Raw genomic sequence first — 22,350 nt, 5'->3', positions numbered from 1 at the left:
TGGCCCCAATTGCCTCTCAGGAGCAGGGGGAGGTGGAGAAGCCCTGAGGGGCGATCGGGGCGGTGCCGGGTGCCAGCAGCAGGTGCAAGCACCTGGCATGGACCATGGCGCATAGAAGCAAAGAATTTTCAGTAACCACCAGAGGCTCGCCCTGATGACAGCAACCGGCACCCTGCCTTGGTCTGGTGCCCCTGCTCACATGCTTCACCATCCTGCCACGGCTGATGCCCACCATGTCCACGCTCTGCCGCCTGCTGCCGACACCCACCATGTTCTGCGCGCGGCTCCTGGTGGTCAGCGCACATCATAGCAACTGGTTGTTTAGTTGTTCCACCATTCAGTCTATTTGCATATTAGGGTTTTATATATGTAGATTGGCCAGAACTTGGTCATGTGGCTACACTTGACTACAGTGAAGATGGGAAATGTAGTCTTCATTCTAGGTGGCTGTGAACCAATCTAAAAATTCCTGTAACCCAGGAAGAAGGGGGCAAACAGTTATTAGTGCCAGGTGATGCAGAAAAGGCTGGACAGGTGAAGTTTAGAAAAAGGGTTAGGCGATTAGGAGGACATTAGTAAATCCCAGACAGGGAAATGCTTCCCTGAGGCAGGTGGGAAGCGATGAAATCATCCCCATGTTTGGACGTAGAGTGGTTCAGGAAGTTTGATCTAAGTCTCCTCAGGAAATTCGTGACTATCTTCCAGGCGTATGTATAGGTGCTGTGGGAAAGATGACAGTTTGAAAAGTGGAAGAGGTGAGGAATCGATCTTAAGGAGATATCACAGTTCTCAGGAGATGAGCAAAAGGATGGCTGGCTTGGATTCTTGCTTTGCCGCTCATTGGCTGATGACTTTGAGGAGTCATTTAACCTCTTTAAGCCTCATTTTCTACATGTAAAATAGGAATACAAATTCTTACCTCATGGATGCCGTGGTGATTAAAAAACATTACTTAGCACAGAATCACTAGCTCCTAGTACATTGAAGCGATTGGAAGCAGCTGAGCTAGAGGAATGGGTAGAGGACGCAGTCAGTTGTTTCTTGAGTATTCGGCTCAACATTCCAGCAACCGGAGAGGAGGAAGCACATGGCTGTGCATGCCCATGTCGGAACTGGCAGGAGATCAAGGGAGCGGAGTGGCGAGTGTGCTGTTAAATCAGGCACAGATGTCACGCTGGTCGCACATCCCCGGAGCTGGCGGGTTACCGTATTTTTCCGTGTATAAGATGCCCCCACGTATAAGACGCCCCCCACTTTTCCAACCCAAAATTAGGAAATCAATGTTTTAAATATTTTGCTGGTTTTCCTCTTACGGCCTTATTTTTTGGCATCTTAAGGAGTTGCTCTTCCTGTTTTCTCCACTGTCTGATCACACACTCGGTGGGAGGAGGTCCAAACTGTCTCTCTGCAGCTCTGTTTCCATGCTCTTTTGCATAGCTGATTGCATTCAGTTTGAATTTTGCAGAGTAAGACAATCGATTACCGGTATTTATCTTTTTATTTTTTGACATCTTTATGGGCTCAGGTCCCTGTTGCATCTGCGCACTCTCTACCTCCACCTCCAATTATGGCATCAGCTGACGTCAATAACAATAAGGCTTGTGATTGGAGGAAGCCTGTTTGACAAGGTATGGGCAGCTAGGCACCCATGGCTCCCTCCTCGGCTGTCCCTCGGTTTTAAGTCTAACAATTTTAGAAAAAAAAATAGCGTCTTATACATGGAAAAATATGGTAACCAGGGCAGTTTGAGGAGCCAGAGGTCCAACAGCAGGCAGTGTATAGGCTCAGGAGGTACTGAGGGACATGGCGGGGATGTGAGGGCATCGGGACAAGTCGATGGGCCCCAGAGCAGTGCTGTATTGAGGGTGCTGCTGAGGGTGGCAAGGCCCCTGGCCACTGTGACATGTCACCTTGAACCAAACTTGCAAGACTACTGGGCCTGCCCTGGCGCCTGAGTTTTATTCCTGTTTACAGGGCCACTCAGGAGATACCTGGCTCTTGGCAGAGTCGGGAGAAAGGCACGCAGTCTCTGCGTGCAGTGTCCACATGGAGAGCAGGGAATGGCTGTAGATGGAAGAGGATGATAGGAAGGCAGCTTCCGTTTTCTGAATGCTTCTTATGGGCCAGCCACGTGCTGAGTTCGTTTACACGCTCAGATCATCAAATATCCAGACAGACCTTCTGGGAGGGGCTATTTTTACCCCAGTTAAGTAGATGAGGAAGAAGTTAGGTGTTAGAGCTGGGCCTTAAGCCCTGGTTGGCTGGATCCAAAGCCTCTTTAGCCATGAGGTTAAGTCATTTCACCCAGATCTCTGCTCTGCTGCTCACATTCTTAACAGCAGGAGCTGGGAGGAACGTGGGTCGTCTAAGCACAGGTTCAAGCCATGCTTCTCAAGCCCTAGAATGCAGCCCAGCCGCTCATTTTTGAAAAAGACCCAGAGAGGAAAAGCCGCAGGGCTGGTGCAGCTGGGGCCTCCCCTTCTGTTTCTCTGGTTGCCACGGACCAGAGTAACCTCAGTCTACTTGTCTGCTCAGATGCAATGTCCAGCCGATGTCTGCATGACCTAGTCAGCAGCTCCCCTCTGGGGAAAGTGGGGTAACCTAATGGGACAGAGCGGAGCAGTCTGGGAAAGGGGAGAACCCCAGCTTCCTCCTCTGGGTCTGGGGATTGATTTGACTTAGAGAGTCCTCCCATGAGTCCCATTTTTCATCCTAATTTAAATGGGCAGGGGTGACTAAGAATGTGTAAATGTTAAAATGTTATTATTCCAAAGCCCTTGAGGTCCCCAGGGATCATCACAGTAATTACGTGCAGCCCGGCAGACCCCTTGCTTCAGCAGCTCATGGCGTGCAGGAAAGTGAATTATGATGGCCAGTTGAAGGGGCTGGGGATTAGCAGGTTGGAATGTCCTGTTCCTCGGAGCAGCTGGCCTTGGCTTATGAGGGTGAGCGCGAGGAAGCGGGCCTCTGCACGCCCTGCTCCCTTCTGTTCTCCCCCAGAAGCCAGGCTGTGAGGAGTGCCGGGGCAGGTGGGAGGAGGGTGGGAGCCTTGTAATTCCAAAGGCGAGAGCACGGGGGTGCCAGTCAGGCCTCAGGGTCCTCTCTGGTGATTTCTTATGCTCCATACAGTATTGGTGGATTGTGGTTTCTCTAATGGGACTATGACCCTCAGAAATTCTTCCTCTTCACATGTTTCCTTCTTCCATAAGTTTCCATTTCTCTGTTCTGCCCACTTCCTTCCCCCGGCATGAGTCTGGTATTGAGCTGTTGGCATCGGTCTCTCTTTCTTCATTGAAGGCTCGCCTAAATGGCAGCTGCGAGACAGGGCCTCATTGTCGGTCCCTGGCAGCAGGCAGAGCATGTCCACCCACGCAGCGCGGCCACGCAGGCTCCTGATTCTGGGCTGTGGTGTTTCTCTTTTGTTGTTGGACTTACCCGCCCTCCGACCCTCCCCCCAAACTGTTAAATAAGAAGCTAGAAGCTGATGCAAAGAAATGGCAGCCTGTGCTCCGGTTACAGTCCTTCCTGTGTCCAGCAGTCAGAGGGTCAGGCACCCTGGGCAGGACCTGCGGGGGGCTGGCCATTAGGATAAGTCCTCGAGGTGGCAGGTTTTGCAGTCCCCCATCGTCATTGGACGTCAAGTGCCGTCCTCTTGGGCCCCACCCGGCAGCACAGGGCGGCTTTGTTCAGGCGCCAGAGTTCCTGTGTGCTCCTGGCCCTGGAGGCATGGTGTCCGGGGCTGAGCCTGGCTGTGTGGAGCTCTGTGTTCCCAGCGTTTCTGCTCCCTGGGGACTGATTGGCCTGTTCTGTGCTTGTTCCGTGCTCTGCCCCTGACCTCTGGGGAGCAGGGCCTGTGAGGTAGGGTGAGAGTCCTGGAGCAGTCGAGTGTAGAGGAAGGAGACGCCAAAGTTCATACTTGTGGGCAGAGTGCTGTTAACCGCGCCGCCCCGCAGCTCTGCAGGCTGCTCTTCTCGAGAGGGTGGGGGAGTGGAGCCGGCCCTGGTCCTGGGCAGACCTCAGGGTGACGGGTGACAGGTTCACTGAGCTGGTGTTGTCCCTGCCTTCAGGTTGTCTGGAGGGAGCAGCGCTGGGGCACAGCACCCAGCACCGTGCCCTGCAGGGGGCCTGCCTTAGTGCACCGGGTTTCTGAAGGGCACCTCTCCCTCGGGCACTGAGCCTCAAGAAGGGTTCTCAGGCTGCAGGCAAGCTGATGGGGGGCGTGGGTGCTACACAGGCTCAGGCCAGGCCCTGCAGCGCCCACGGAGGGGAAGAAGTTTGCCATCGCAGATGGGGAAGACTTAGGTTCTCATCACTACCCTAACATAAAAGGGATTTTGAAGGACCGTGCAGTCCAACCTACTTATTTTGGATACTGCAGCCCAGCAAGTAGAGCTCACTGCCAGGGCTGCACAGCTCACTGCCAGGGCCGCACAGCTCTCAGGAGAGCCAGTGTCAGGCGCCTGGGTTAGAGCCTCCCCTCGGACCCACCACCAGCGGGCTGGGGCCTCCCACGTCTCATCTGTAAAAACAGCAAATGCCACCCTCTCATCTAAGACTCGGATCTCAGGGACAGTTCTTGGGCGCTTTGGGCAGACTGGGGAGTCCTTTGGTGTGTGGGCATAGCTTCCACTGCAGAGGAAATAAAGCTGAATCCTGGCTCTGGAATGTGTGCTGGGACTGGATGCAGGGCTGTCTTCCGCCTGCCGGTGCGGGTCAGAACCTCCTCATGGGTCCGCTCGTGCGGGCGAGCCCTCGGCATCCCGTATGAGCCCGTGTTGGACGCTGACTTGGTCAGTTTTTGTGCTCCTCCAGGGCAGAGGCATCGGGCGCTGGGTGTGGGTCTGGAGGCCCAGGAGCCTCCTGGCACTGGCCGAGTAGACTGTTTTGTTGTCAGTGGACCAACTGGGGTTAAACTAAACCAGTCGGAGCAGCCGGGAGGCTCTGGGGCGGTGAGATGTGCACATTCTCAGGAAAAGAGGAAAGTGCAGCCACAGAAGGAAGGATGAGGCGTGGACTTAGCCCTCCGAGGAAGGAAGCGTCATTTCTCGCCGCTTGTTTTGCACTTTCAGTTAAGGAATTCCAGAAGTTGCAGGTTGGGATCCTGACCTTCCCTTCCCTCCGTGCTGCTCGCCAGAGGGCGGGCGGCAGCGGCTCTGAATAACACTTGGCCTCCATGGGAGCCTATCAGATGTTCCAGGAGCCGGCCCTCACACTTGCTCGCTGGCACGCTCTCCCTCCCTCTCACTGTGCTCTCTGTGCGCTCGCTCTCTCCTCTGTCCTTTCCCCAGGCAGGATGTAGTTAGCACTTCTCGCCTTATATAGCAAGGTCTGGTCGTTAATGCTGACAGAAGCCTCACAACAGGGAAGGCTGCCAGGTGGCATTAACCAGGCCAGTGTTTGGAATTTCATAAATGCTCTGACTTTGGGTACAAATTGAGCCTAAGAACAATGCGAAACTGTTTTCTTCCTTCCTCACTCTTCTCCCCCTCTGCCCTCTCCCAGCCCATTCAGCACCTCTCTCTCTCCCCCTCCCCCCTCCCCCTCTCCTCTCCCCCCTCTGTTTTTGAATTCCTCTGCTCTGCCGTCTGCTCGCTGCTTTGGAACTTTGTTGATTTTTGCCACGTTTAATTTTTTATTTCTCTCTCCGTCCACTTCAAGACCACAGGCGGAGCAGCAGCGGCCAGAGCCAGGACTCGGCGGAGGGGCAGGACGGGCAGGTCCCTGAGCAGTTCTCCGGGCTCCTCCACGGCTCCTCCCCGGTGTACGAGGCGGGGCAGGACGCTTTCCAGCTGCTCTCTGCCCCCGGCCAGAGCCTTCCAGAAGGGTCCCCCGCGCAGGGCACCTGCCACGAGGCCAGCATGCAGCTGGAGGAGGCGGGCGTGCGCGCTCCTGGAGGCTCCCCGCCCGGCGGCCTGGACCAGAGTCAGAGAGGGGGCTACCCAGCAGGCCTGCCCACCGCCAACAGCCTACCGCACCCCGAAACTCTGACTCACACAGCATCTCCACACCCCGGTGGTGCCGAGGAGGGAGACCAGAGCGGGGCCAGAAGCCGAGTCCTTCCCACCAGCAAACCCAAAGTTGAACTCAAGCTCAGCCGCAGCTTGTCCAAGTCCGACTCCGACCTCCTGACCTGCTCGCCCACGGAGGACGCGGCCATGGGGAGCCGCAGCGAGTCCCTGTCCAACTGCAGCGTCGGGAAGAAGAGGCTGGAGAAGTCGCCCTCCTTCGCCTCGGAGTGGGATGAGGTAAGGACATGTGGTGTCACGGGGAGCTGGCCACAGCCCACCCCGCTCACTCCCCTGTGCGGGACTCCCAGGCCCAGGTTGTGGCCAGGGTGTCCCTGGCTCCTTCACTGTGGCCAGTGTGGCTCTGACCACTGAGGGAGGCAAGCCCCGAGTCAGCGAGGAGGGCGGAGGGAGGGTTCGGCTTTGGGAGCAGCTGCTGAAAGGGGAGCCTCTGTGGTGGCTCTCACTGCGTCCCCTGGGAGACCCCCGCCCCCTCCCAGCAGAATCTTCTGCCCACCCACATCCCCAGGTTGGTGAGGCGAGAGTGAGGGGGTCAGGAAGCGGGTTAGTGGGGAGAGCATTCAGGTCTCCCACAAGCATTGTTGCAGAGTAACTGAAGTATGTACCGAGTGCTTCTCCGCGCCTGTGGCATGCCTTGCTGGGCAGAAGAATGTTTCTCAGAGGGTGGTAAACACCGGGGAATGTTGCAGGGCTACCCTGCAGGCTTCTGGCTGGGAGAAAGCTGCCTTTGAGGTGGACGGGACGGGGCCTGTCTCCCAGGAACACTTGCGGGAGATGAATTTAGCTCTTGGTGGGGGGGAGCAGGACAGCTGGCACGTCTATGAAGCAGTCTGTGGACTGCATGCCTGGCCGGCTCTGTTCTGGTTGCAGCTGCAGAGCATGTATATCACAGCTAATCCCATTTTCCTGTGGGCGCGGGCAGGCAGCTCCTGCAGCACCTTATCTCCAGGCAAGACCGTTGAGGGGGCCAGTGTGGGAGCCGGTGCCAGGTGCAAGCCACCGGCGGGAACCGGGAAGGACAGCGGCAGGCCCCACAGAGGCCACACTGTGTGTGTGGGCACCTGTTCGCCACCTTTGTCTCCAGAGCAGGTCGCCTCACTCCAGTCCAGCAGAACTCATCTCTGAGGAAGATGAGTGCACTGCGCTCTGAGATGGCGGGACAGGTGGAGAGAGAACAGCATCGGGGACGTGTGAGCGGGAGGAAGGGGCTTCAGGAAATGCACAGAGAAGTGGGATTTGACGTGGAGTTAAAGGCCAGTGTTTGCTTAAAACCAGATGGAAGGTAGTGGGATGAAGAGAATAGCGTGCCAAAGGTGTGGGCTTGGAAGCACCGGGGTCACTGGGCCTCTGTCGGGTGTAGAGTTTGCATCGGGAGAGTGAGAAATGAGTAGAAAGTGAGACTGGGACCATATCGTGGGAGGGCCTTGAGCTTGAGGCTGAAGAGGACTTGATTGGATCTGAAGGCAGTATCTCAGCAGGCGCCCGGCCGTCGTACGGGCTCCACCGTTTCCCCAGGAGAAGCGCCTGCTCGAGAGGCACCCTGCTTCACGGACGCGGGCTGTTTGGGCCAGTAAAGCCGTCGCCTCCTGGCATCTTACTGAGAGGAATTGCATTTGCTGGGGCTTCCTTTGCAGGTGGACTTGCCGGGGAGACAGTGAGCCGGGGCCTGTGCAGGTGTCCCGGCCAGTCTGTGCGTGGCCGGGGAGCAGTTACATTTTAAATGTGAAAAACTAGAGGCAGTTGAGGTCTTAACAGGAAGAAGCCTGAAGATGGAGCCTTGCTTGCAGAGTGAACGCTAGCAGGCCCCCTGTGTCCACCCTCGGCGTGGCTTCTGAGTCCTGTTGTCGTCGTTTTTCTGGAATCTGTATCGAGAGAGAAACCGCAGGAGCGTTTCCCAGGCTCGGACACCTGTCTAGAGGCACATCAGTCTGGTGCTCCCACTGCCCCTGGCAGCGCCCGAGGCTGCTGGTGCCTCTGTGCTGGCCGGTTTTTCTCTTTGTCATCACTGGATCCCCACAGGTGGGGAGGGCTGCTCTAAGGGCTGGGCCCGGAGGAGGAAGGCTCTGGGCCCAGGCGGCTGTGGTCCCGGCACATGGTGAGTGAGTTGTGCTGTGAGCTGCCCAGGCCGCTGCTGGAAGGTGGTCCAGGCTGCCGGGCAGGGAGCCTCCACAAGGTAGTCCATGAGGCTCCGGCCCGGAGCCAGCAGATCTGGCTGTGAGCCCCAGCTCCACCGCCGCCGCCGATGCCTGGGAGGCCTCAGGAAGCCTCAGTGTTGTTGCTGTGAAGCAGAGGCAGTCAAATCTGTGTGTCAGGGTTGTTTTTACCAATTAGGCAGGTGCCTAGCACAGGCCCTTGTGTGTGAGAAGTGGTGCCTGCCTGGTAGATTATTATTGTGCCTGGAGCTTTGGAGAATGGTTGAGGCTGGTGTCTGCAGACCCTAAGAAGGCAGAGCTTACAGGGTGGTCCAGTGCTGGGGAGCGACTGGGAAGCAGTCAAGTTCACGCCCCTCAACTCAGGAATTCCTGCATGGCTCTGCCCCCCCCCCCGCCCCCCCCCCCGGGACCCCAGGGGCCGCCCAGATGGAAAGGAGGGCAGGCGCCCCCATTGTTCTTAGGGGAATTGAGGAGCCTCTCTGCCCAACTCCCTGAGCAGAGAAGGGAGATTAGACAGCCATAGGCAGCCCTCTCTGAAGTTTATTTTTTTTTTTTTTTTTTTTTTTTGAAGTTTATTTTTTAAGTGCTCTACATTTGTTGGTCCCCCACTTGTCCGTGAGGGCTCTGCTCAACGCCCCCCGTGGATGCCTGAACCGTGGATAGTGATGACCCTATGTTTTCCTATACATGCCTCCCTGTGATAGTCTTATTTATAACTAGGCACAGTGAGCGATTAGCAACAATAACTAATAATAAAATAGAACAGTTAGAGCAATATATGGTAATAAAAGCTACATGTAGTCTCTGTATCTCTCTCTGTCTCTCAAAATATCTGATTGTACTGTCTTCACTTTTTCACTTATAAGAAGCGCTTTACAGCCTCCCTTTGGCATACCTGAATTGCTAGCATCACCACTGCTGTTGCTCTCTGGGGCCATCCTATATAATAAAAGCCTAATATGCAAATTGTCCCCTTGGGTGGTCCTCTGACCAGGAAACTGGGAGTTTGACTGCTTGCTATGACATGCGCTGATCACCAGAGGGCGGTGCGGACCATGACAGGCATCAGTGACGTGGTGCTGGCAGCAGGCGGCAGTGGAGGCGCTGCCAGGCCCGATGGGCCCTGACGAGAGCAGGACCATGGCGGGAAGGTGGAGAAGGTGAGCAGGCGGCACCAGACCAAGGCGGGTACGAGCAGGGGCCGATTATCCTGCCTGTTGCCCCCCAGACAGCGACCAGCGGCAGTGGCATGGGGTGGGGCCACCACCCGGCTTCCAGGCGCTGAGGGAGCTGGGCAGGGGGCCCGGCCCTGATCCATCACCCCACAGGTGGTATGGTAGAGCAGGTGAAGGGGTGGCTCCAGGCCAAGGCAGAGTGCCAGGCAGGGCTAAGAGACTGGGGGTGCAAGCTGGGGCCCGATCTCCGCAGGCCACCCGGAGGGATCTGCCCGCCCCCCGCACGCCCCCTCAGCGCCGTGCACGAATTCATGCACCGGGCCTCTAGTTAATCTTTCTTTTTTCTTTTCTTTTTAAAAATATTTTTATTGATTTCAGAGAGGAAGGAAGAGGGAGAGAGAGATAGAAACATCCATGATGAGAGAGAATCATGGGATGGCTGCCTCCTGCAAGTCCCCCACTGGGGATCGAGCCCACAACCCGGGCATGTGCCCTTGACCGGAATCGAACCTGGGACCTTTCAGTTCGCAGGCCGACGCTCTATCCACTGAGCCAAAGCGGCTAGGGCTCTAGTTAATCTTTCTATATAAAAGCCCAAGCGACCATTACAACCAGTCGACCGAATAACCGGTCGACCGGTCACTATGACGCGCACTGACCACCATGTAGTAGACGCTCAACACAGGAGCTGCCCCTGGTGGTCAGTGCCCTCCCACAGCCAACCTCCCACGGCCGGCCAACCTCCCGTGGTGCCTCCCCCCGGCCGGCCCCGATCGCGACTAGGCGAGATGGCCCCAATCAGCCCCAATCGCCAACCAGGCCAGGGGACCCCACCCATGCACGAATTCGTGCACTGGGCCTCTAGTAGTAAGATAAGGGTGACTTGAACACAAGCCCTATGCTGCCATGAATGTCGGTCTGATCACCGAGCCGGCTACTGAGTGGCTAACAGGCGGGTAGCGTATACAGCGAGGGGTCGCTGGAAGAAGGGATGATTCACGTCCTCGGCGTGATGGAGTGGGATGGCGTGAAATTTCTACCATGCTCCTCAGAACAGTGCACAATTTTAAACGTACTAACTGTTTATTTCTGGAATTTTTCATTTAATCATCCGTGGTGTGGTTAACCGCGGGTAACTGAAGCCACAGCAGGCACCGCAGTGGGTGAGAGGGTCGGCGGTGATGCCAGCAGTGGCTGCTGGGTCGGTGGTAGCTTGGAATGAGGTTTCATAGTTGGAGCAATCGCAGCTGACGGCCGGGAGCCACTTCCTCCACACAGGCTGCTCCTTGTTAATCGAACGACAAGAGGACTTTGGGAAGTTAGCCGCCAGGGTTCCCCTCTGAGAGAGAGGCTGTCGTGACTGCATGTTCCCTGCTTCCTGTTGTACTTTTTTTTTTTTTCTTAAATATATATTTTATTGATTTTTTACAGAGAGGAAGGGAGAGGGATAGAGAGTTAGAAACATCAGTGAAGAGAAACATCGACCAGCTGCTTCCTGCACACCCCCTATTGGGGATGTGCCTGCAACCAAGGCACATGCCCTTGACCGGAATCGAACCTGGGACCCTCCAGTCCGTAGGCCGACGCTCTATCTACTGAGCCAAACCGGTTAGGGCCCGTTGTACTTTGGTAACGAATAGAGTTGGCTTTAAAAGTGCTCAGCGTGCCCAGCTGGGGTGGCTCAGTGGTGGAGCGTCGACCCAGGAACCAAGAGGTCGCAGTTCGATTCCCAGTCAGGCCACAGGCCCAGGTTGATACGTTCCTTTCTCATCAGTGTTTCTATCTCTCTGTCCCTCTCCCCGTCTCCCTAAAAATCAATAAAAACCTATTTTTTTAAAAAGCGCTCCGCACCCGACGAGCTCTGAATAGGAGCTTCAGGAGGCACTGTGTTCTCGGTGAGGTCACGGCTCTGCTGTCGAACCCCCGCATCACAGAGGTGACACGGGCAAGCTGTACACGACTGAAGCTTTGAACCCAGGAGGGGGGACCCCCACCTCCCACACAGTCACCCTCTGGAACGTTGGATGGGTTTCCAGATGGCGGGTCTCAGTGTGTTCACAGGTTTGTCACTGGCTTTCCTCACCCGAGGGTTGCCTGTTGGATCCAGGCACCGTCTGCATCCGGCTTCGGGTCACTTCCAAGGGCGCAGTGCTCTGTGCCTGCTGCCTCCTGAGTTTGCCTCGTTGTGGTTCAGTCCCTGGTTGTTGGATGCTGGGCAGGCACTTCCATCATCCCTGCCTCCCCTCCCTGCCTTCCTGGGTGAGTCCCCTCCCCCGCTGATGACCCCCCTCCTGTGTGGGACCCTCTCCCAGCAGCTGCTCTCGCTGGGCTCTGGTAACCAGCCTGGGGCTTCCCTCCCTTGCTACGTCCCGGTGCTCTACCCAGACCTGTGTAAGTGACCCTTTTTTAAAAAATATGTTTTATTGATTTTTTTACAGAGAGGAAGGGAGAGGGATAGTTAGAAACATCAATGAGAGAGAAACATCGATCAGCTGCCTCCTGCACACCTCCTACTGGGGATGTGCCCACAACCAAGGTACATGCCCTTGACTGGAATCGAACCTGGGACCTTATAGTCCGCAGGCCGACGCTCTAGCCACTGAGCCAAACCGGTTAGGTCGTGACCCTTTATTAAGCTCCTTTGGTCACCCAGTTTGGATGGGCCACCCTTCTGCAGGGACCCTGGGTGATACAGATGTCACCTGTGAGCAAGCTGGCTGCCGAGCGCCAGAGCAGAGAACACGGCTCATGCATGTGAATTGTGAATTAATCTTCATTTGCAGATGAACAGAAGGTGTAGATCAGTAGTTCTCAACCTTCCTAATGCCTCGACACTTTAATACAGTTCCTCATGTTGTAGTGACCCCCAGTTTCATTGTTACAAATTGAACATAATTAAAACATAGTGATTAATCACAAAAACAATATGTAATTATATATGTGTTTTCCGATGGTCTTAGGCGACCCCTGTGAAAGGGTCGTTCGACCCCCAAAGGGGTCGCGACCCACAGGTTGAGAACCGCTGGTGTAGATGCATATCCAGTGTGCTGGGAAGTGGGAGAAAGTCACCTAGCTCGACGCCTTCCCACCCCCAGTTATAGGAAGAAAACTGTCCTCGCTTCCGCCAAGCTGGCAGTGTGCCCAGTGTTCCACCAGGGGCTCCTGAGTCCCAGTCTCCTCCTTGGGGCTTACCCTCTGTCCCCAAGTTGCCTGATGCGCCACCGTACACACGCGTCAATCAGCGTCTGAAACCACTCCCTGGTAGGAAGTACGAGGCTCCGGTCGGGTTGCGGTTTGAATGTGTGGAAAGTCTGTGGGTCCGCTAGGTCTCCCACACACCTGCCTTTGAGTGGGGCTGGAGCTTCTGAGAGAAACCACACGAGGCTGCCTGTCTGCTGAGCATAAACATGAGTCATTCAGTCCCTGGCTAACGGCTGAGGGATAAATCTGTTTGGTAATCGGCTTCCATAAATATTAAACCGGTGGGAAATGCGCAAACAGCAGTACAAACTTCATGTGCGTTTTGTTCAAGCTGAGGATAACTTCTGGCCAGGGACTTGGGGAATGTCCCAGTTTCGGCTGAAATAGTAGCTGAGGGTCCCCTAGTCCCTCCGTGAGCCATGAGGTGGCATCACCGGGAGGGCACCCCCCCCCCCCCTCCCGCCCTCCAGGGCCCAGCCTCCCCTCTCTAGCCAGCTGTCCAGTTGGAGCATGATGTCATCAAGAGAAAAGCTGATTGGTCCAGCTGCACAGAGGCTCAGGCATCTTTAACCCTTCAGGGCTACCTGAGCAAGAAGAATCACTTAGATGGGAATAAAAAGGGCCGGCCTAGGGGGTTCCGCTGACAGAGGCCAGCCTCCGCCCCGCACTCAGCACAGGCTGTCCCTGATTGTGCGCACAGCGTGCGGTGCAGTCCTTTCTGCTGAGCAGAGCACTCGCTGTAACCGAGAATGTGACATTCCCGCCCTCCGGGACGGAGTAGAGCCTGGGGTGTCTGCCTAAGGTGCTTCCATGTATACACTGAAGTCACAGCTTTTATCCTGGAACCTCTAAAGTTCCCTCCGTTTTAAGTGGTCTGTTAAGATGGAGTTGTTTTTTTTTTTCAGATTTTAAAAATAATCTCATCCTGGCCAGGTAACTCAGTTGGTTAGAGCGTCATCCGATACACCAAGGTTGTGGGTTTGATCCCCAATCAGGGCACATACAAGAATCAATCAATGAATGCATCAGTGAGTGGAACAACAAATCAATCTCTCTCTCCTTCCTCTCTCTCTCCCTCTTTCTCTTCCCCTCTCTCCCTCATTGTCCCCCTTCCTCGCTTTCTCTAAAATAAACATTTTAAAAAATAAAAGTGAATAATAATCTCACTTATTTTGTAGGCAGTCCTGACTAAATAGCCTGGCCTTTGTCTGATAGACCCGGTGGTTTTGGTTGGCCGGGATAAACGTGAACATGTGGGCGCTTCCATGGCCTCAATGCTGACAGGAGAAGCATCCTGTTCTCAGGATGAGCTGGAGTCGGTCCCGGCTCTGCAGGGAACCAGTGATGAGGAGTCTGGTGTGTCGTGCTCCCCCCCCCGCCTCCCGGAGCCTCTCGGGATGATGTCATGCCTCCAACTGGACAGCTGGCTGGACAATGTGGGCGCCTGGGACTTGCCTGGAAGGGTCCCTCCCTGCCGCAGCCTCTTCATAACGCAAGTCTGGGAGCCCGACCTCTCTCTTCTCTCCCTCATTTTCATGCTCTCCTCTGCTCGCTGCTTCCGCTCTCCTCTTTGCTCCTGTTCCTGCCATTTTACTCACCCTGCTTCTTCTTTATCCCTTTTACCCCCATTTGCCCGTTCTCCCCTTTCCATCGATGCTTTTTCCTGCATCTTTACTTCATCCTTCCTTTTTCATTTACTTTTCCTGGTGGCGTCCAGGAGAGGTTTTCTCCATAGCCTTTCCCTCTCAGCATTCGCCACCAGAAGGGTTTTCCTTTCATTTTCTCCTTTTAACATTTTACCCATTTATATATCCTCCAGAACTGGGCTCCTCCCGCACGTGCCGCCACCCACTGCCCCACCCAGCTGCCTCCGGACAGGCCCCTTCGGGCACCCCGGAGGGGTTTGGTATTTGTGAAATTGCTAGCAAGAAGAGAATTTCCCTTTTCTCCTTTTTTGTATAATTACATTTAAACAAAACAAAAACACCCACATCAGACCAAAAGCTGAGTGACAATCAATGTAGGCAGATATATGAGAAGAATTTGATCTTTATTCCAGTGCATACAGAGGCTGAGAATCCGAAACATTTTCTGGATCATTCTTTATATACTTTGGTTCCTATTTTGTGCTCTTCCTTTTTTCCCCCTAGTAATGGCATCAGTAGTATACAGACTGATTGTATATCATTTAGGGAATAGTAGTTTACCTTATGTTATTCTAAGCCAGTGGTTCTCAACCTTGGCTGCACATTAGAATCACCTGGGAATCTTTTAAAATCCTGATTTCCGGGCCTCATCCTCCGGAAATTCTGTTTCTTTGTTACTAATGTTGTGGCCCCACCCCATAACAAAGAAACAGAATTTCTGGTGGATGAGGCCCAGAAATCAGGATTTTAAAGAGATTCCCAGGTGATTCTAATGTGCAGCCAAGGTTGAGAACCACTGTTCTAAGCATTTTTTTTTAAGGAACAAGTAGAGGTATTGTTACATAATCGACTATAATGTCACATTGAAGTGTTTTTATGATTATTCGTTGGTCCAGGCAGTTTGCTGAGCACCTGCTCTGTTCCGGGCATCGTCCTCAGCTCTGGGCTGAGCAGCGTGCAAAGCAGCCCGGCCCCTGCCCCGTGGAGCCCGCATCCCAGAGGGTGGAGGGGCCAGTGAGTTAGCTTCATGGCGTGCTGCTTGGCGAGCAGTAGAGCTGAGGAAGGGGTGGAGCCCTGGGGAGAGGGGCTGCAGCCCGTGAGGCAGCCAGGGAGACCCGGAGGAGGTGGCGCCCAGCCTGCGGTGGGGGCAGGGCTGAGCTGCCTTCTCTCTAAGAGAAATTTATAGTTCAGTTCTGCACCTGCATTGCCTTATACATATTCCTATTATCAACTTCTGCTTTTAACTTCCTTTCTCTTTCTCTTTTGCCAGTGTTGCTTCTTTTCTCATCTTGCTTTTTCACCCTAGTTTTTTTTCTGACTAAGCTGTTTTGGGTCACTTTTTTAACATACATAGGTACCTATGTACATATGTGATATACACGTGCTTACCTGCATCCATATATTTTAGCAATTGAACTAGAATGGAATCTGAATTTCTAAGTTTCTCAGATGTCGTTGTCCTTGTCATCACGGTCGGGTGGGTTGTGGTGGAGGGTTGGGTCAGAGGTCATCGTCTCATTAAGTGCATTTCCATGGGTGCCTCACAAACTTAAAGCAGAAGTAAAATCTGAAAACAGGGATTTTAAGGCAAAGGGAGGAACTGAAAAGCATTTAGACCCTCAGCAATGCCACAGAGCTTTCTGGACCCCAGTGTGCCCACCCCCTCGACGATACGGCTCCCGGCTCAGCTCTGCAGGCTTCCCTTCCTGCTTTCTTCCCCGTCCCCGTTCCTGTTTAATGCCACGATGTGAGTAGCCAGCGGGTAAGAAAATGCTTGTGGCTGAAGATTGTGGTCAGGGCCAGATGCTGAGCCATCTTCCCTGGGCATCCTGCCCTGTCTTGCTCGCAGCCCAGGCTCCGGCGCCACAGAGCCCACCGGCCGTAACTCAGGGCGGCCTGTTTATGTGTCTGGACAGGTGGGAACTGCCTACGCTCACTGGGGGCCTACAAATGACAGTTTGTCTGACAGTCTGTTCTGGCTGATCCTGATTTAAGCAGCCAGGAAGCCGTTGTAAACTCAGCTGAAATGGTGTGGTTTGTGTAAATATTTTGGTTCCTTTCCACGTTGGAGTTAGTTATTTTGAGAAGAATTTCCCCCTCCCCCGCCATCCCCCCCCGAACTTTGGAGCGCCTTGTGTCTGTTCTGCAGTGGCTGCCAGTCCCGGGTGGGCTGCTGGGCGAGCTTCCCTCACCCACACAGGCCGGCGGGCGGTCTGGAGAAGTGTGTCTTCGGGGGCTGGCCGCCCCCTCTGTGCGGGCCGGGACCTGGGCTGCAGCAGGAGAAGCACTTAAAGGGCAGCGATTTCCAGCCCCGGGTCTGGAGCTGTGCTCTGCAAGGGAATATCTGTCTAACCTTCATTTCTAACTGGAAATGGAATTTTTATTCTCAGGGGATTTTTTAAAAAGTTATAATACCTGAATGTGGCTGACATTTAAAAGGTACAAAAGAATATAAATTTTTTTAAGTCTCCCTTTCTCTGTGTCCCCCAGACACGCAGTTCCTCTCCCAGTGTTCTGAGTATCCTTCCGAAAATGTTTTGTAGGTCTATAAGCATATCAGACATGTCAAGTATTTTTCTTTTTAAGATAAATGGTGCCACCCTGGCTGGTGGGCTCAGTTAGTTGAGCATCATCCCACGCACCAAGAGGTTCCTGGTTCAATTCCCAGTCAGGGCACATGCTCGATCCCTAATAGAGGGTGTGCAGGAGGCAGCCAATTGATGTTTCTCTCTCATGGATGTTTCTCTCTCTCTCTCTCTTTCTCCTCCTCTCCATTCCTCTTTCTAAAATCAATAAAAACATTTTTTTAAAAAGATAAATGGTGCCATATTATATATTCTGTTCTGAACCTTGCTTTTTTCATTTAATATTTTTGTTGAAAATCATTCTAATTAACTACATGATGTGTTTTCTTTATTTATACTTCATAGTATTCCATAGTATGGATATACTATTATTTATTTGAAAATTTTCCCCTAGATGGACAATTTTGTTTGTTAATTCTCACCCGAGGATTTTTTTTCCACCGATTTTTAGAGAGCGTGGAAGGAAGAGGGAGGGACAGGGAGAGAAACATCCTGTGAGAAAGGCATTTGATTGGTTGCCTCCCACACACGCCCTGACGGGCCAGGGATTGAGCCTGCAACCGAGATATGTGCCCTTGACCAGAAACGTGCCCTTGACCAGAATCAAACCTGCGACCCTTCAGTCTGAGGGTCAACACTCTCACTACTGAGCCAAACCAGCTAGGTCAACAATTCGATTGTTACTAAGTTTTTACTGATTCTTAAAAGTCATGCTGCAATGCATGTCCTTATTCAGTGACTTGGAAATAAACACCCCCAGAAGATGAGCGGCTGTGGTAAGGGCCTGCGCCTCTCATCTCGGTGAGCAGGTGGTCATGTTGTCGTGGGGCAGTTGTGAAGTGCTGCCTTTTACTGTGAGGTTGGCACTGTTTTGTGGGCTCTGCTCGTTCCTTTCCTCCTCCTTGTTCTGTTGTTGTTTTATTGTTGGTTCAGTCTCTTTGCATTTGTAGAAGCTCTTTATGTTTGAAGAAATTAGTTCATTATCTGTGATATCAGTTGTTTTTTGGCTTTGTTTATGGTATTTGTTTTTTTTTTAATTTAGGTAAAATTAACAACTTTTTAAAAATATATATATTTTATTGATTTCAGAGAGGAAGGGAGAAGGGGAGAGAGAGAAAGAGAAATATCAATAATGAGAGAGAATCCTTGATTGGCTGCCTCCTGCATGCTCCCTACTGGGGACCGAGCCTGCATGTGCCCTTGACAGGAGTCAAACCTGGGACCTTTCAGTCCGCAGGCCGACACTCTAGCCACGGAGCCAAACCAGCTAGGGCTTGATGTTACTTTTTAACATGCAGAAAATAAAAACTTTTATGTAATTGAATCTAGCCACCCTTTCATTAATGAGTTGTGGATTTTGTGTTCCAATTAAAAAGATCTTCCCTACTCTAAAAATTTATTTTATTTTTTCATTCTAGAACTTACATGGTTTCACTTTTCAGATTTAAATCTTTGTTTCTTGTGGAATTTATTTGTGTATAAGTAGTAATGAGCCACCTGTTGACTTTGTACGGCCTTTTTGAGGTAGAGATGTGGGAGGTGCACACAGGACGGACGAGTTGACACACACGCAGAGTGGAAGGGCCCCACGGCAGAGCGCGCCCCTCGCTGCACACGTGGCCCTTCTGTGTGTGGGAGCGCTGACGTCCCGCTCTCGGGCAGCTTTCACTTAGAATCGTGTTTCATGTTACACGTGAAGTCCTCGGGGCGAAGACACTCAAGGTTGGGAGCTGACGACTTGCCCAGGTGTTGGAGTGATGAGCGAGGGAAGCCGGGTGGAGCTGCAGTTCTCGGTCTTGTTGCGGTTGTATTTGGAATACTGGTGAGCAGGCTGCTTGTTTGTTCGTTTGTTTGGGTGTCAATTAGCAGTTACTTTCCACTTCCCCTCGTTTGAATCCAAATCATTATAGCACTAGGTTACGTTCCCCAACTCCAGAGAAAGCCCGAGTTTTCCTTTCCACTGTTACGGCTCCAAGCATGTCCCCCTGGCTGCGGGCCCCGAGGGGCTGTTAGCGGTCCTCCCGTGACTTGCACGAAATTCGAGTTGCCATGTCCTCCAGCTGCCTGTGAACAGCTGCTGCCGTGTTCCCTGGAAGTGGTCTCCGCTTTGGCTCGGACGCTCCCGACGACCGCCCCTGCTGGCTCTACTCCTGTGTGAAGTCGTGGAAAGTGCTTTCTCACTAAAGGCCGAGATGGGCACCTCGCCGACCTGGGTCTAGCTCGGGTCATGTGCCCTGTCCTGCAGAGCTGTTGTCAGGTGTTTGCACTTGGCTGTGTCCTCCTGCGCGCAGCCCTTTTGCCTCTTTGCCGGGCACCGCAGTCCCTTCCCGCTCCCCTCGGGGGCTGCTCTCACACGGCTTCTGTCCTGGCCGCTCTGGGCGCATCCAGCTCACAGGGCCCCCACCAGGATGAGACTTTTACTGGTGACCTGGCACCGGTCACGTTCACCAAGGGGGTTGACGTGCCTTCCTCCTCCCCTGAAAAATTAAGGGACCAGTTTGTCAGTGAGCCCAAATCAAGGACCCTTCCAGAGGGCCCCCCACCCCCCATCAGGAGGACGTACAGAAAGCCACTCTGTGAAGTGACTGAGAGCTTTGTCATGTTCCTAAATATTTTGTAAATTTTTGACGTGACCCCCTGTGCTTCCTGCCTGGGAGACGAAGCTCAGCCTCCCCTCTGATTTTGCTTTTTGGCAAAATCAGTGTAGGTCTTCCCTGCACCCATCACGGCCCAGTGACTGCCCACTCCAGCTCACAGCATGGCACCGTCCCGGGTGCCTGAGGCGCCTCGGGCATTGTGTGGCAGCTATAGAACTCTCCATGACCTCAGTTCGCAGGTGGAGATGCTTCTGCACCAAGTTTTCACTTGAAACCAATAGGATTGGTGAGACCTGGGAAAGCCTGTGTTGTGTAAATGGCCCGAGCCAGGCCCCATGGAGGGTGTCTCCGCCCTCACTTGCCGTCCTGTGTCCGTCCCCAGGGCCTCCTCCCAGAATCCTCCCCTCCTCCATTCCCACTCACCTTCCTGGTATCGCCTCTCCAGGCCCCCTCAGTATTCTGCTTGCCTCTGGGCTTCCTTCTCTGGTCCCTCTACCGTGGCTCCCTTATCATGTTCCTAAATATTCTGTATATCTCCGCTGGCTAAACACCTTCCGTGGTGCCCATTGCTGGAGCACAAGTCCAGATTCCTCAGCCTGGTCGTCATGGCTCTGCAGAGAATGAACCTGTGTCAGCTTCTGTACCTGGCTTTCCCTCTCACCTGTACACTCTTTTCCTCACTCCATTTTTATACCCACTGTTTCCCTCTACACTTTGGTTTATAGCTTTTCCTTATTGGAATGACTTTCTCCATTTCTTTTGGTTGAAATTCCACCCTTCTTTAAAGCTTGCTCATTCATTCACTCAACACATTTTTAAAAATATATTTTTTTTATTGATTTCAGAGAGGAAGGGAGAGGGCGAGAGAGATAGAAACATCAGTGATAAAGAGACTCATCAGTCGGCTGCCTCCTGCACGCCCCCTACTGGGGATCGAGCCCACAACCCCGGCATGTGTCCTGACCAGGAATTGAACTGATCTCCTGGTTCACAGGTCGACACTCAACCACTGACCACATTTTTTTGGGACTCACATGTTTTTGAGAATCTACTGTGTGCTCAGGAGTTCCAGAAGTGAAGTAGTAAACAAGAGAGTCACCCACGGTGATTTGTTGGGTGTCAGTTCCTCTGTCTGTGAAACAGAGTTGAAAGAAAGAGACAGATATTAAGTACAAGCACATAGAAGCACGGTCACAAACTAAAATACATGCTCGTGGGGAAAAGAACCAAGTGCTGAGAGGTGGGAGGCGGGGAAGGTCCCGGTGAACAGCGGTGGGACCAGGGTCCGGCTCAGGGAGGGGATGTCGCGGCTCTGCCAGAAAACCGCCCCTCCCCGAAGTCAAGGTCGCAGACGCGATTCCCGGCTCCTCCGCAGCTCTCACCTCAGGCACGCATTTGGCACAGGCCTGGCTGGTCTTGTTTTATGCATGGCCTGCCTCCCTGAGCAGATCAGAGACTTTCAAGGGTAGTGATGACAGTTCGTTTTTACAAGCCCTTGGGCTCCTGGCCCAGAACGGCAGGTAGAAATGGGAGTCAGCAGTGAGAGACCCCAGGAGGACGACGGGGGTCCCGTCGCTCCCGGGAGCTCGAGGTTTGGGTGCGAAGGCCTCGCCGAGCTGAGGCAGAGGCGGCTTCCTTTTTCTCCCGAGGGAGATGTGACAAGTCCTCCTTCAGCTCAGCCTTACGTGGTAACTGTCACTCTTTCATTCTCTAGCTGCAAGTGACAGCCCTTTTATGCTACAGCTGAGGGATTCTAGAGAGGTTTATTGCTGATGTTTTATGGATTTCTCCAGTTAATAGGATAGCAGCCCCACCTCCATGTCTTTGCGTTGAAAATGTTGCTTTACGAAAACATTCTAATTTAGAAAGGAGGGGTTGAATTTGACATTTAAATGCCAATGTAAGTTTTAAGCTAACCCCATGTACTGCCTGCCCTGCCCCCTCCATAAAGCACGTTAGCGTCTGTAAAGAATGTTGAAAATAGAAGGCCCTTGTTCAGCTCTTTCTGCTTCCAGGGTCGTATATTTAAGTCAAGAACAGAAATCGGGTTGGCCAGTTCTTGGCCCTAAGCTTTTATGTTAGATCTAGAGCAAAGCGCCAAGCAGACACGGTGTAGTGTGGTGACAGCGCTGGCCTGTGGGGTGCCCTGCCCCGTGGCTCCCCAGGGCAGGCTGCAGCAGTGCAGGTGCTCAGCTAAGCAAGTCCTCCACCGGTCCCGTGTCTGACCATTTACCGGCTCTCTAGGCCCTTATCCGGTAGAGCAGACGAGTCAGTGTCTCTGACGGGGGTGGTGCTGGCAGAACTGAGGGAGCTTCCCAAAGCCCACCTTTAAAATATTAGAACTATTGCTGCGGACCCAGAAGTCAGGTCCTCGGTGAGTGTCCCGTCGGGTGTTCACACAGAGGCCTGGCCATGCCCCCAGCAGACGGCGCTGGCTCTCTGCTAGTCCCCCTCCAGGGTCCCTTCATCCTGGGCCGCAGCCTGAGCACTGGGTTCTAAGGCGGAGCCCGTGACGGATGCGTGTGCTGCACTCGGTGCCCTGGGAGGGTTCACTTGTCGGTGGGCCTGGCAGGCTGGGTGCCGCAGCCTGTACAACCGGCTCCTGGGGCAGAGCTCCACCAGGTGCTGTCTTTGGAGTCATTGGCGATGTTGATACCCACAGTGCCTTAGGTCAGTCATCCCACAAAGCCACATCTGCTGGGTCTTGACCCGGCTTGTGAAAAGTGCTGTCTGTCCCCGGCTGGGGTGGCTCAGTTGGTTGGGGGTTGTCTTGTGCACTGAAAGGTTGCCAGTTTTTGGGCTCCATCCCCGGTAGGGGGCATGCAGGAGGCAGCCAATGGATGTTTCACTCTCACATCTTTGTTTCTCTCTTTCTTTCCCTCTCCCTTCCTCTCTCTCTAAAAAAAAAATCAGCCCTAGCTGGTTTGGCTCAATGGATAGGGCATCAGCCTGCGGACTGAGGGGTCC

At 53.5% G+C, this 22,350-nt stretch overlaps 1 protein-coding gene across 6 annotated transcripts in view; it reads left to right on the top strand.

Annotated features, from left to right (window-relative positions):
• Positions 1-22,350, top strand: part of ANKS1A (ankyrin repeat and sterile alpha motif domain containing 1A) — a 176,500-nt gene that overhangs the window by 105,814 nt on the left and 48,336 nt on the right. For all 6 annotated transcript variants that reach the window (XM_070418724.1, XM_070418723.1, XM_070418727.1 and 3 more), the window contains one exon: positions 5,659-6,245. In XM_070418724.1, coding sequence (XP_070274825.1) covers positions 5,659-6,245 — 587 coding nt within the window. The remainder of the gene's footprint in view (positions 1-5,658; positions 6,246-22,350) is intronic.

The sequence above is a fragment of the Myotis yumanensis genome, unplaced genomic scaffold, assembly GCF_028538775.1.
Source record: "Myotis yumanensis isolate MYYU_CA2020_CCGP unplaced genomic scaffold, mMyoYum1.0.hap1 SCAF_6, whole genome shotgun sequence".
Taxonomy (NCBI): Eukaryota; Metazoa; Chordata; class Mammalia; order Chiroptera; family Vespertilionidae; genus Myotis; species Myotis yumanensis.
Note: the sequence above shows the minus strand (reverse complement) of the source record. Positions and strands in the feature narration are given on the sequence as shown.